This window comes from Ilyonectria robusta (assembly GCF_021365365.1).
Source record: "Ilyonectria robusta strain PMI_751 chromosome Unknown BGZ61scaffold_11, whole genome shotgun sequence".
Classification (NCBI taxonomy): domain Eukaryota; kingdom Fungi; phylum Ascomycota; class Sordariomycetes; order Hypocreales; family Nectriaceae; genus Ilyonectria; species Ilyonectria robusta.
Genome location: NW_025764445.1, coordinates 151267 through 164991, shown reverse-complemented (window position 1 = coordinate 164991; position 13725 = coordinate 151267). Strand labels below are relative to the sequence as shown.

The 13725-nt window shown below is 56.1% G+C and overlaps 4 protein-coding genes across 4 annotated transcripts; 2 read left to right on the top strand and 2 right to left on the bottom strand.

Annotated features, from left to right (window-relative positions):
* Positions 1-304: 304 nt before the first annotated feature.
* BGZ61DRAFT_532934 (ETC complex I subunit conserved region-domain-containing protein) lies at positions 305-1033 on the bottom strand (the record flags this gene model as incomplete). The annotated part of the gene is made up of 3 exons (XM_046253930.1): positions 305-614; positions 683-787; positions 846-1033. The coding sequence occupies 3 exons, from the start codon at positions 1031-1033 to the stop codon at positions 305-307; spliced, it is 603 nt and encodes a 200-aa protein (XP_046103519.1).
* A 313-nt stretch (positions 1034-1346) lies between these two features.
* Positions 1347-2040, top strand: BGZ61DRAFT_532933 (mitochondrial F1-F0 ATP synthase subunit F of fungi-domain-containing protein; the record flags this gene model as incomplete). Its single annotated transcript, XM_046253929.1, has 5 exons — positions 1347-1394; positions 1476-1490; positions 1654-1804; positions 1863-1928; positions 2015-2040. The coding sequence occupies 5 exons, from the start codon at positions 1347-1349 to the stop codon at positions 2038-2040; spliced, it is 306 nt and encodes a 101-aa protein (XP_046103518.1).
* A 1538-nt stretch (positions 2041-3578) lies between these two features.
* On the top strand, positions 3579-7634 carry BGZ61DRAFT_532932 (uncharacterized protein; the record flags this gene model as incomplete). Its single annotated transcript, XM_046253928.1, has 4 exons — positions 3579-3638; positions 3852-4347; positions 4403-6091; positions 6142-7634. 4 exons carry the CDS (start codon positions 3579-3581, stop codon positions 7632-7634), a joined length of 3738 nt encoding a protein of 1245 aa, XP_046103517.1.
* Positions 7635-8561: 927 nt separating this feature from the next.
* BGZ61DRAFT_588774 (MCM2/3/5 family-domain-containing protein) lies at positions 8562-12091 on the bottom strand. Its single transcript, XM_046256547.1, has 3 exons — positions 11682-12091; positions 9141-11604; positions 8562-9078 (listed from the first exon to the last, which is right to left on the bottom strand). The coding sequence occupies exons 1-3, from the start codon at positions 11966-11968 to the stop codon at positions 8956-8958; spliced, it is 2874 nt and encodes a 957-aa protein (XP_046103516.1). The 5' UTR covers positions 11969-12091; the 3' UTR covers positions 8562-8955.
* Positions 12092-13725: the final 1634 nt, after the last annotated feature.

Below are 13725 nucleotides of genomic sequence, written 5' to 3'. Positions count from 1 at the left end.
ATGGCGTTTCGGAAAGATATCTAGATGTATTATGAACAACAGGTGGAGAGCACTGTCTGTGGAGTGAATCAAACTCATCATTCGGACTCTTCACTGATCACATATCCCAACCATACTTGATGTCAACCACATTTGAACCCAGCCATACTTTATCGTCCATGCATGCACATATGTGAGAGAACCCCGGCCGATGAGTGTTTGTCCATTTTGACGCCATGAAATGTGTTTGAGTAATTGTAACCGATACCATTGTGTCTTGAAAGAGTTTATTTACAACATGATGTCCCGTGCCGACACACTCCATCTATTTCGTCCTGATGTGCTTGAGCTTCTTGGGCGAGTAGAGGAAGTTGTTGGCGTAAGCCTTGGGGCTGATCTTCCTCGACTTGGGCTCCTGAACAAAGTACTCGTAGCCCTGCTTCTCAGCAAAGTGGATGGCGTCCTCCTTGCTCTGGAAGTTGATGTGGGTGCCCTGCATGAAGTCACCCGATGACTGCCAGCCCATCAGCTGGTTCTCCCAACGATGGCCCTTGGGGAGAATATCCCAATCCATGCGCCAGCGCTGGCCGCGCCACTCGCCGGATTGAGTTGCGGGCTTGGTCTCCTGGTAGATGCTATATGTTCCCGTCAGCGCCTAGATAGCTGGTGCGATGGTCGTAGTAGGGGGCGGGCTTTGACTAACCGGACAGTTCGGGCCTGGAGTTCAACGGGAGCGCCCGAGATGATCGAAGCAGGGAGGATCTCCTCGCTGCCAGTCTGAACTGACTTGGGGACGGGGGTAAAGGTGCTGGCCAGAGGTTAGCACTTCCTTGTGCGTGCATCAATGGGGTATCGGGCTCGTGTACGAGGTCGCCTTGTCCGCCTGGATATCGTAGTCGGGCTGGTTGGTGGTGCTGGGAGTAACGGGGACGGTGCCGGGGGCCGCTGTGGTGACGGAGCTCTGGAAGCGTCGGGGGGCGGCGGAGAGGGCGACGCGGGGCGAGGCGACGCTTCGCAGCATGCGAGCCGCGCTCTGGGTTCGGAGAGAGGCCATTGTGCAGCGATGAGCGCTCAATTGGACTGGCTGGCGGACGTGGGCGTGGTCGTTTATTTGCCTGACGACGGTGGGTTGCGGCGATTGTCGAAGTCGAGCAAGCTTGAACGCGGGGGCGCTGATTGGCTGGAGCGGAGCGACGTTTTGCCGACAACGCGGACGAGTGCTTTTCGGCAAGGAAACCTCGCTGCTAAACATCTCGACAGAAAACCCACCCCATCAGCCCTGCAACTGAGCGTCACGCAGACCCTCGACGGACCAACGCGGCAATTGAGCAATTCTTCGAGTTACCAGTCACCGACCACCCGCCATCATGAGCTTCGTTACCCGCCGAGCGCTCTCGACGCTCATCCCCCCTAAGGTGAGAAGGAGTCCTCGGTTATGGCCGCAGTGGCCCCGGTCCTCCGAATGCTTCCGTTGCTAACGTCGGTCATGAATATAGGTCGCCTCTCCCAAGGTATGCAACCCCCGATGAACCGCGATCACCTGCTTGAATACACGGACGAGATGCACACGATGCGATGCTTTGGACGATCCGGTCGCCGAGCGACGATGAATTGGCGCCGGGCTGAGCTATTGCCGGGATGAAGATTGGAGGCTGACGAGATCGACCACCACAGGCCATTGGCGGCGCCCCTGATGCTATCCGCATGCAGCGCGTTGTCAGCTTCTACGAGAAACTCCCCCGAGGTGCTGCCCCCGAGGTCAAGGCCAAGGGCATCCTCGGCAAATACCAGGAGAAGCACTTTGGCAAGAACCCCACTGGCCGACGTACCGACTCCCTTCAAACCCTCCGAACCCGGACGACGTCGATACTAACTGCGTGCAGCCATCATCCACGCCATTGTCTTCCTCGTTGCCATCGGCTACGCCCAGAACTACTACTTCCACCTCCGTACGTATCTCCGAAGCCGTCGGCGACAAAGCGGCGGGCACCTTGCGAAAACCCACCAACAGGACACGGCTAACCTTGACCACCAGGCCACCACAAGAACAATGCCCACTAAATGAAGTGAGGCCTGGCTAATCGGATGATTGTCTAAGAGGGGGCGAATGGTCGTGTACATATTCTCCCGAATCGTGTGGTTGAGCACGCCTTAGCTTCCCTATGTATCTCTAACACGCAAAGATGCGACATTTCTCCCACTTTGCCTCTGGGCTCATTTGTGTGATTCGCATCTGTGTCCTGTGCTTGATTGTATGAGTATTTGAGCCATTGGCTACACTGAAGATGTAGCGGCTTTGAGGTGCAGTGGCGCAATGAATATTGGTTGATGATTCGGGACAAACGCAAGATCTGATCCTCCGAACGCGGAATGCGAGGAGTGGTGGACAGTCAACCTGCGTTCCAACATATTTTTAGAAGCTTTTTGATGCATGGTGACAACGACTGGGATCTGAGGAGCTACTCAGTATAGCTGGGGCGGCTGAACAGCTAATCAGATAATGATCCCCTTGGGTTTGACAAAGCCATTTTACATGCCGCGACTCCTTCTGTACGAGGACGCCGATTCGGGGAGGAGTGACCTGATTTTATGACACATGGTACTTGACTGGGCAGTGATGAGTAACAACTGAACCGACCTGTCTTGTTGCCTGAACAGTCTTCTAGCATGCACAACATAGGTACTTAGTCTCTTCGTCGTTTGTAGTGGATGCTTGCGATGATCGGATGCTGGTGGTGGTGAGATGTATCCCAAGCTGTTGGGTACTTGTTAGTTCAGGTCCCCGTCAAGCTTCCGCCGCAGCAGGACGGTGGTGGCTCAGCAGTCTCCAAAGCGTGCTGTGTCCTCAGGGGAGTGGCCACTGCAACCAGGCGCTAGACCTCGGTGCTTGGGCCCTCGGGGCTGGTGTTAGTGGGCCATTAGCGACGCCCGTCGTACTGGAGAGTGACGTTCCAGGTACCTGGGGGATCCTCCGCCGACGCAGTCATTCGGCCGGCTGGAGGCGAGAAATTGGGAGGTACCTGCGGTACGAAGCACCCAAGCACCCCTGCCCAACCACGCATGCCATCCCATTCGCCACGCTAGGCCCGAATCAGGTGGCTCCCTCTGTGGATGAGTCGGCTCTTGGGCTCTGCTGCGCGGCCTGGGCCTTCCTGCTCAGTGACTGATCAGTGATCACCACCAAGGCACAGTCAGCCGCAGTAATTCCGGTACCTCGAAACCACCGTCCTTACGTTACCTCACACCTCATAACCTCATTCCTTTCGCCTCGCCAACAAACCCACGGCTCCCGCGCCCTCCCGACGATCGATCGGCTCTCCCATCCACACGACGCCCTCCTCCGTCCCGTTGCGAATAGCTACCGATACACGCGAGCCCTCTCCCCCTGCCGCTCCGGTTTTCTCGTCTCGCCCTTCTCGCCAGCGAACTCCCTCCCCGCCCCGCGGCGCAAACGATTCCATCCACACCCCCCCCGGATCGCCTTCGAGCCTCCTAGCGCAGGAACAGTAACAACTCTCACGCGACCGAGCCGGTGAATAGTCCACGAGGGTTCTTTTCGCTACTCCCCCCCACGAAACGGCGCATATTCACGACGTATGATGGCAACAGAGGCTGCCGTTGACAGAGCCGTCGATGCCCCTGCCTCCGAATCCCAGCTCGTGAGTCTGCCTGTTGCATCCCCAGTCTTGTCTCCGCCATCGCCCCTCGCCCCCTCTCTTCCCTGTCCTCCCCTCCACGGTGCATCTCAAGTCTCTTATTGGGATCTTGTGTCCTTTGCTGGAGCTCCGTAACCCGACTGCCCCCGGCTGCTTTCCGACGAGGCTAGCTTCCTTTCCGAGCTGCACATTTGCTAACCATGCGACCGTTCCAAGGCTGTACAGCCACTCGACACCCACAATGTCTACCTCGACCGTTCATCTGTGAATGCTACTCCTAGCATCGACGACATCGAGAACAAACGCATCACCAGTGTCGACGATCAGATTCATTCCGCCGATGTCAGTACGAGTGGAGGTTCGGACACGGAAGCTTCGAGAGCCGACGCAAAGAGTAAAGATGGCGACAAGGGGCACGGCCGCACCGGTTCATCCGTCAAAAAGCCTGCCACTTTCAAGTCCGTCTCTGTCAACAGGACCTTCCTCGCGGCCAAGGCGGCAAGTGCTAGTAGCGCCTCTGCTACCGCCGCCGATAAACCGCCTACCGGATCCAGCACCCCTCCTACCGGCTCGGCAACCCTCTCGTCTCGACCCCGACTGGTAGCCAAGACCGGTAGCAGCGCTCGCGATTCCTCTCCTCGCCTTTCGGCTGCTAACGGAGGAAAACCCGGATCTGCACCTGATGCGAGCGCCGTCTGGAATAAAAACCGCCGTATGTTACATGTTGAGGCTTGTCGAATCCAGCCTTGCTGACTTGACCTTTATAGCCCCCCCAGCCCCGGAACCTAAGAAGTTTACCGACGAGGAACTGAAGAAGTATGGTATTCACATGGCTAGTCGCCTCGAGGAGGAGGATGCTGCGGGACAGAACAAATGGGCCGATATCGACGATGACGACGAGGACTGGGCTCCTGATGCCATCACATGGGGAGATGGTACCAAGACGACTCTACCGCATCCTGATGAGCATCCTACCCCCGAACCCGCCCCCGCTCACATTCACGTCCCCGCCTCTGTTCCCGGCCCCGCATCCGAGAATGGTTCTGTTGCCTCCAAGGCCAGGGCTCTCGAGAAACCTAGGTCCCCAGCTCCGCAAGTATCAGTGGGATCTCCTCTCCCAAAATCGAGTGGTCTCGCATCTGGCAAGGGTCTCATCCTTAAGAGCGGCTCCCAGGATAAGCCGACTCTTGTTGCCAAACCACCGGCACCACCCGCTCCTGTCAAGTCCCCTTGGGCAACTCTACCTCCTGTAGAGAAGGCATCCCCCGCCACCGAGCACGCCCAGCTCGTCCGTGGATCGTACTCGCACCTGAAGGGCATGACTCCTCCTCCCAAGGAGATTGCTGCTGATGATTTCAACCGATCCGCTTGGAGGGGAGAAGGTTCCCACGGTAATAGGGAACTCTACAACTCCCACTCTGGGCGCTATGAGCCCGCACCCGACCGCCGCGGTTCCATGCGAATGGAACAACACCCTAGGCATCCGTCGCTGCTACAGCGCCCACCTTCCGATTACCCGGCGGAACCATCTCTCGCCTTCCAAACCAACAGAGTTTCCCAGGAGGTTCCCTTCGGAAGAAGGCGAGGTTCCTCCAATGTGAGTGGTGGGAGCGGATCGTTTATGCGGATGGGTAAGGGCAATGATGGATCCATGCCGCCCCCTGAGCTTCTCGGTGCTGCTCGACGGCCGTCCTTCGCAGGTTCCGTTGACAGCCCGGTTTCTCCAGGCAACCTCTCAGTTTCAGCCCACGGCCCTCCAAGGCAGTCGGGATGGATGCCTCGTGCATCTCCCCGTACGGCCTTTGCAACCCCTCACCAAGCTGGCCCCCCTCCAGAGGCAGTTTCGGGACCTCCTCCCCCAGTGCAACCCGTGGTAGATGAAGTTGAGTATCAGAAAAAGTTGATGCGGGAACGAATCGAACTTGCCAGGAAGAGGCGCCAAGAGGAGGAAGCCCGTGAAGAGGCCGAACGCCGGGAGCGCATTCAGAAGAAACTGGAAGCTTTGGGTCCTGCTCCGGAGAAGAAGACGGAAAAGAAGGAGAGCACGCCGAAACATGATGACTCCGCCAAACCGACACAGATTCAGCAACGGGATGCTAATGTGCCCTCTTCTGAAACCACTGCCCAGTCTCAACAAGACGGCGACAAGGCTGCTGCATCATCTCATGAGGAGACGCCATCTCCAGACACCAAGACCACCCCTCCCTCTAACAAAGCAGGCTCTGCCAGGCGCGTTTCCCAGAGTCAAGATGCCAAGCCTGCCGACCTGTGGGGTGCCGCCTCGGCCTCGCGACAGGAGCGATTTGCATCATCCACATGGAATTCAGCGTCCCAACCATCGTCCCGCAATGTTTGGGGCTCCCCTAACAATGACCGAGGCCTTGGAAACGGAACCTTTTACACCGACATTGGACGCCTCCCTACTGATGGCAGTGCCCCTGCGCAGGGCAGCAAGGGTCCCTCGCCGATTGCACCTCCAGGCTCTTCGCGACAAGCACCCTCTCAGGGCCGACCACAGCCCCCCCTCCCATCGGATCCCGGGTCTCGCGGTATGGTGCTGCCGGTGCTGCCGGTGCTACTGGCTCGGATCTTGCGAGCAAGTGGGTGGCATCAGTGTCCGACAACGACAAAAAGATGAGCGCAGCGAGAATAGCTGAGAGGGCTGAGCGAGAACGCCAGCTTGCGGAACGAGGTCTAACAATGGAGGATGCTCAACCCGCGATCAAAGAGACCTGGCGTCCAGTCCATGCTCCTGGCGATGGGACTCGACGGCCTGTTGGCCCACCTGACACTCAGGCACACCGACCTGGTGCTTGGAGAGGTCCTGGAGATGAAATTGCCAAGAACCAGCCTAATAAGGGTTCCCTCCCCCCTGGTGCACATGACGGTATCGTTGGGGTTGGAGGTGCGAATGCCTCTGTCCCTCCTCAGGACGAGCTTCCCGCTGGTGCAAATTCCGGAATTATTGGAGTCGGCGGTACCAACACTGCCGCTCTACCTACGGGCGGTAAAGGAACAACTCCTTCAAGCCGCTCGTCACGGTTCTTCCCGTCCAGGGATATTCGGAATGAGTCCGCTCCCGTTGACGCGCGATCCAAGTCTCCCACCCCCCCACCCCCCACAATGGAGGGACACCCGGTGTACGAGGGCGATGTGATGCGCCCTCACGTCTCTCTGCCTAAGCCTCAGCCGATCGTGAAGCTGCCTCCTTCCATGACCGCTTCTCAGCCAACGCAACCTCGGACGTCGTTTGGCTGGGCTAACCCGCCTCCCTTCAAGGACCCCAGAGCCCCTCTTAGCCCTGGTCGTGTCCCTCTCAGTGCTGGCGAGGCTACCCAAGAGAAGTGGCAGAGCCGAATCAACAGCCTCCTGAACGGCGCAAAGTCTCCACCGCTGAAGTCGATTGGCGTAGATCCCGCGAGTAAGAGCGCGTTGGACCATGCCACTCACCCGGACTCTGCGACGGTTTCGCTTCCCAGAGCCCCCCGAACCGCACGACCTGTTGGGAACCAGCGGGCCCTCATCACGAAGCCCATGGCCGAGGAGTGCTTCGAGGAGCAGGAGATGGGATCACTCCCCCAGATCAGACTGCCACACAAGGCCCCCGAGGCGGCGTGGCAGCCGGCACTGGCACAAACAAAGCCTCTGCCAAAGAAATTTCTGATCCAATCGTCTATCATGGAGCCATACTACTTTCCTGCCGAGGTTGTTGGCGGGGGCAATGCCATGAGGATCCAATTCCCCGGCATGTCCGAGCCCAAGATTGTCACTGTTCCTTTCTCCGCAACTCGTGGCGGGCGAGGCTCCCATACTCGGTCGGGGCCGCGCCACCGTGGATCGACACACGAACGTCGAGGAGGCAAGAGAGAGGGGTCGAGCCCTCGTGGCGAGCATGCTGTTCCATCATCCTCTGGTCGTGGTAGCCGTGGTAGCTACCGCAGCCGTGGATCTGAGAACTGGAGCCGTGCCCCAGCGACACCCCCTTCGTTGTCTACCTAAACAGACGTCAAGATGATGGCGTCGGATGCGGTATCAACTTGAGCGATTCTACATAATATTAGCAGAGTACTCTGTGTCTATCCAATCTAACTATCTGACGCATCCATGGTGCTCAGATCCCTGTCCCACATACAACATGTGGGAAGAACCCTCACTGTCAACAATCCCTTACGCCGATCTTGGCGCCCGGGAGGCTGCTCGCCTCGGAAGAGTCTGTGGCGAGCGTGTACAACTTTGGAGCGTGCGTGTATTCCATGACGTATTTGGCATCGCGGGTTTGCGACGGCTCGTTTTGGGTTCTGCAATAGGCTTGGGCTTGCAACGCTTTGAGAGTATTTCTCTACCATTGTTTCTTGTTTTTAATTTCCCCTTTTCTTCGCGAACCTCTTGAATTCCTCCCCCTCTGCAGGACGTCCTCTCGACCCTAACTCGACGGGCTACTTTTCTCTTACTCGATCGAGCTCGCGGCGTGGGAACCTACGGAAAGGACAAGGGCCTCGAACCCCTTTCCGAGTGGGGAGGAGACCCTGTTGAAGATCTAATCGATTCTTGGAACGAACGAACAACAACGAAACGAAGTCGCACGGCCACCAACCCCCCTAACTTGCGGGAAGAGGAGGAGGGGCGTATCCACCGGCGACGACGAATCTTTAAGGAAAGGTGCCTTGGCTTTTGCTTGGTATGACCTTCTTTTTGAAATCATGACCTACTGCTGGTTAGTGTTTCGGGAACAACCGCGGAGAGCCGGGGAGACACTTTTGGAACTTGCAAACCGGAACTGGACACAATTTCGGGAGGATGGATGATGATGGATGATGATTGAGGAGAGGGGAGAGGGCCAGCCTGACGCTGTTGAAGATAGTTAATGCGCTGGCAACCACAACAAAGTACGCGGAACGTTTTTCAAACCCATGAGTATCTTCCTCTTGTGATATTGGTTATGTGATGTGACATGCCCTGATAGACTACATGGTGTGAACGAGTGCTAGCACTGGGTGCTTTCCCGGATCTTTATCGATTCATCATATTCGTCACCTATCGAACCTCCGGTGGCTCTACAGATACATCTATCCACCATCCAATCATCTTTACTAGCGCTTCTGCGACATAGCTTCGAGCATCTCTATCGAATGACAGAAACAGACATCAAAATGCCCCGTGATATTTCCACTGACTCCAGAACGCCGCCCCCCCTGGTCCCAGACAGCTCGTGACCGTTACATGTTCATTACTCTCGTTTCAACTCCGACATTAGATACTGGCCGCTTCGGCTAGGATTTTTGCCATCATTGCTTGTCACCAAGGACTCGATGCTGGTGGCCTAGTACTCCTCCACCGCGCAGTTGGGGTGCAGCACATAGACGATCTGAGCGGCGGCGGCAGAACTGCCCTCGCCGGCGTCTTCGGTGGAGCCGTCGCCACGGAGAGCCATGAGGATGTTTTCCTGGCAAGGGTTAGTATCATACTCTTTACTGTGATGACTTGGGATTGGGAGTGGTGACTTACCTTGACCATCTTCTTGAGCACCATGTGGCAAAGTGCCTTCTCGCGGTGGTAGTCCTCCTCGCCGTCGAGCTCATCCTCCTTCTGTTCGAGGAACCAGTTGATGAGCACTTCGCCGTTGACGCCCTCGCCAGTGCCACTCTCGTCATCGTTGACGCGTTGGACGAACATGTTGACCATCTTGATGTAGTTGTCATATGTAATGGTGTGCTTGCGCTTCTCGGGTGCCACGGAGCCATCGGCGGCGCGTGGCTCTTCCTCTGCCATCTCCGCATCGCCCTCTTGGTCGCGGCCAGCCGCGGCATCAGCAGCTCTAAGAAGTGTCTCGCTATCCTCCTGCGTCTCCTCGTCATCCATCTCAACATCGTCGTGCTCGACGGAGATGATACTTTGCCGGAGGAGGTTGGAGGCTTCGATAACCATTTCGGCGCTGATGTCCTCAGTGCAGTTGACCTTGGCGATGGCCTCGGACAGACGAATCATACTCTCAAGCTGACGCACTGTGATACGGTAAGAGTTCTTGCCCACGCCGCCTTGGGCGTCATCAGCACGGAGCTCCTTGTACTTCTCGACCAGGACTTCCTTGGCCTCTTCACTGAATTCTGGGCGGAAAGTCTTGGCGAACCGGATGTACCGCTGAAGTTGCTCAGTACTGAACTCGGGCTCAACAGCCTCGTCTCGAAGTTGGTGGATGCTGACAATGTGCTCGGCAAGGTGGCGATCAACCTGCTCGTTACACTCGTCAAGGACGACGAAAAAGAGATCGAAACGAGACATGATAGGGGCGGACATGTTGATGTTGGCCCGAAGGGTGGTCTTGCGATTGTAGCGGCCAGCAACGGGGTTGGCAGCAGCCAGAATACTGGTTCTGGCGTTGAGAGTGGCCTGAATACCAGCCTTGGCGATCGAGATGGTCTGCTGTTCCATGGCTTCGTGGATGGCGACCTGGTCGACAATGTCCATCTTGTCGAACTCATCGATGGCGCAGATGCCGTTGTCTGCCAACATGAGAGCACCGGCCTCGATGGTGAACTCACCCGTCTCCTCATCCTTGACCACAGCCGCAGTGAGACCAGCAGCGGACGAGGCCTTACCACTGGTGTATACAGCGCGGGGCGCAAACGAGCACACGTACTTGAGGAACTGGGACTTGGAGGTTGAGGGATCGCCAACAATGCAGATGTTGATGTCTCCTCGGAGCTGCATGCCCTCAGGGGTAGTCTTGTGGACACCAGACATGAGCTGGAGGAGAAGACCCTTCTTGACAACTTCGTGGCCGTACACCATGGGGGCGATGGACTGAACGAGACGGGAGTAGATATGGTCACCGTGGACCATAGCTCGGAGGTCATCAATCTCAGAAGGGTTCATGGAGGAGAGAACCGCAGCCTGGGCACCCTCGATGGACTCGCCTCCCTCATTGACGTTGCCCTGGGTCAAGGCGTTGACAATATCGGCAGCACCGCTTGCAGCAGACTGGCCAGAGGAAGTCGTATCTGGGGCGACCATGCAGGCGAGGAAGGCCAGGCGGTACGTCAAGTCTCGAACACCCAGGGCCTTGAGACCGCTGACTCCAGTACCACCAGCATCGGCTCCACGGGGCGCGTTGCGATCATCACGCATGGCAGTTGGGCGCAGGCCAGGGAGACCAAGTTGGCTGACATCAGGGACGACAATCAAGGCACCGGTGAAGATGCACTTCTCGCCGGCCTTGGCTCGGTCGACAATCTCACCACGGAGAATGACATCCATGGTACGGGGCATGCTGCCAGTAGGAATCTCAGAGCTGTTCTCCTGAATGCGAACCTTTTGCCAATCCACAAAGGTGCTGTGGCGAATATCGAGTTGCCAGGCCATGCGGTTCTGGCAGGTGTTGTTGGGACATTGTGTGGGCTCGGTGTATCGGAAGGTCTGCTCGACGTTGGGGATGACGGTACGGCAGGCTTCGCAGACAAAGGTGGCCTGTGATAACTCAGGCCGGACCTCGGAAGTTCGGGTGACGGTACCGGAGATGGAAAGGAGCTGGCCGATGTTGGCGGCTCGCAGAGCACGCACCCGGGAGACTAGGGGTAGGTTATAGAAGGCGATGGAGAAGAGCTTGTCGGTCTGCTGGTTCTCGTTCTTGCGGTGCGACGACTGAGACTGGCTGGCGGAGCCGAGGTTGCTGGCGGCCGAGGTGGTCAAGTTGCTGGAGGCAGTAGGCTGGCGATGCTCGCGGAAGTACTGGGGCTCATACTTTGCGATCATGTTGTGGAGGGCGGCGGTGAGGAAGGGGAGGAAGCGGTAGTACTGGCGCATGACACCGTCGGCCAAACTGCCATTCTCCCATGAGGCGAGGTGCTTGTAGTCGAGGTAGAAGGTGGAGAGCGAGAGGTGCTTCATGCCCTTGATCTGGGCGACATAGTACTTGTCGGTGGTGACGGCGCTGGAAGTGGGGGCGCCCGACGAGAGGGGATCTTCAATGAAGCTGTTGGTCAATGGTTAGCCAGGGATATGTGTAGACAACCCAGCGCCGTGTACGACGCCTCACATGCAGATACTCACTTCTCGATGAAGGCCTCAAAGTGGTCCTGGACCAACATGCCAATCCGATCCTCAACGCGCGAGATGGTGGCGGAATCGGGGATCCTGGAGCCGCGGGGCACCTGGTCGTCGGCGAAGCCGTCGCCCTCGTCATCGCTGGGAGCGCCGCCCATGTTCTCCGAAGGCGGGCCCCGTGGCCGGGCCGACGATGAGGACGGGAATCCAAAGTTGTTGCGGCGGGGGGTCGCGGCGCCGGCGCGCGAGGGGGCGTCGGACATCATGAAGCCGACATCGCTTGAGGCAGCCATGGCGACTATAAGGGCGGGCGGGTGGTGTGAGAGGAATGAGGTTGGTTCTCGGTGCCCTCTTCTCTCTACACGCTGCGTGTCTCGAGAGGTTGGCGAGGTGACGAGGGTGGTGATGCTTGGTTGTGGGTTGTGGGGGGAAGTTTTGCTGGAGGAGGCGGAATTGGGTGCGTGGGCCACGTTTGTAGTTAGATTGATTGGCGAGGGAAGGCGCGTCATGAACGCGTCGAGGGGCTTCCCTACGCGACGCGACTTTAATTGATTGCATGAGGACGCCTAGGGCCTAATTTTCAGTGCACTTAGCCCTGAATCTTTAGCGTGTCTAATGCCTAATCTTTAGCACTTACACCCCGCGGCAGGTAAGTCAGGCGGGAAATGGGAATCCTACCTCTTCTTTCGAGATAGCATACCTAATTATCTAAAATACTCATAAGACTTATAATAGCCCTAAGAGATAGAAGCTTACGTATCATATTTATTTGATATGTTGTCTACAAATCTGGGCCAGTAATTATTTAAATTATAACTCAGCCGTAAATTAAATCCCTAGACCTACATGTACCTATTTACTTAGAATTCGATTGGTGGCGTAATTCAAATGTGTTCATCCACATTCCTACAGTGGTTCTCTGTATGAGAACAGCCGCGATGTTAAGACTAGGGACTGCAAGTAATCTCAAGTTTAAAGTGGCCGACACGCCTGAAAGAAGTCTCTAGCATTGACTATAAACGAGAGGTAAAGTTGTTCGAGGTTGAGGCTTCTATACGCAAAAGCCGCGCCAACTGCAGGAGATGGGAGTCGAAAAGGGTACGCCTGAAAAGAAGGCAACCCCGACTATTGCAATATCATTTCGCTTGAAAAAAGTGGTAGAAGCAAGAAGATTCTAATTATCAAATCGATCGCTCACTCATCATTCACCGTTTCCTGTGCTATTCTGAACCATGCCCGCCATGGCTCATATACCACGGACTCTAGTCGAGGAAGCTTGTCCAATAGATGGCACATTGTGCCAGGAGTAAACTGACGACGGAATTGTCGACGTAGGACAAATTTGGTAACTGCGTGGATTTTGGAGAGTTCCTCAATTCCTAAGTGGATCGCTTTGTAAAGTTACAATGCAGCAATAGATTGACTTGGAGAAGCAACTTGTTAATTGTCAACCCAACCGTGTTTTAGACAATGCAAATTGGAGGTAGTTTCCTGTGAATGGTCGCCGGATTGGAAAATAGCTTCTCGATCCTCGTCATCGGCTCCGGAACAACAGTTCTGGAACCAGTGTTCAGAGTTGCTGGGAGAATACGCGTTGAGTTCGAGTGTCAAGCCATCATCGGTTGAGTTCCAAGTGCTTAAAATGGAAAAGAGCTTTGAGATTTCTCTACAGATGAAAGCTTCGTTGCTTGAACCCCACGAATCTAGTTTCTCCCAATAACACCTTTTACAAGTATATTTTCCAAATTCCATACTTAGCTAGATGTGCCTGACGATTCCACTCTGCCGAACGACCATATGTTCGAAATCATTTAAGCATGATGATCGCAACTTCAGCCGACGGAATCTCTTCTTCTCTCAGATAGCCTGCCATTCTGTACAGAGTGAAGCAAAAACAGCCAAGCCACGATTTTCCGGTGTAAGTATCTGCAGGATCATGAAGCGCATCTCCGTAGGCAGGGAAGCCCAGGGTAAAACCCTTCTTGGCTGCATTTTTGCTCATATGCTCAACGCGAGTAAACCTTTAGTATGCCCTAGGTTTGAGAACTGG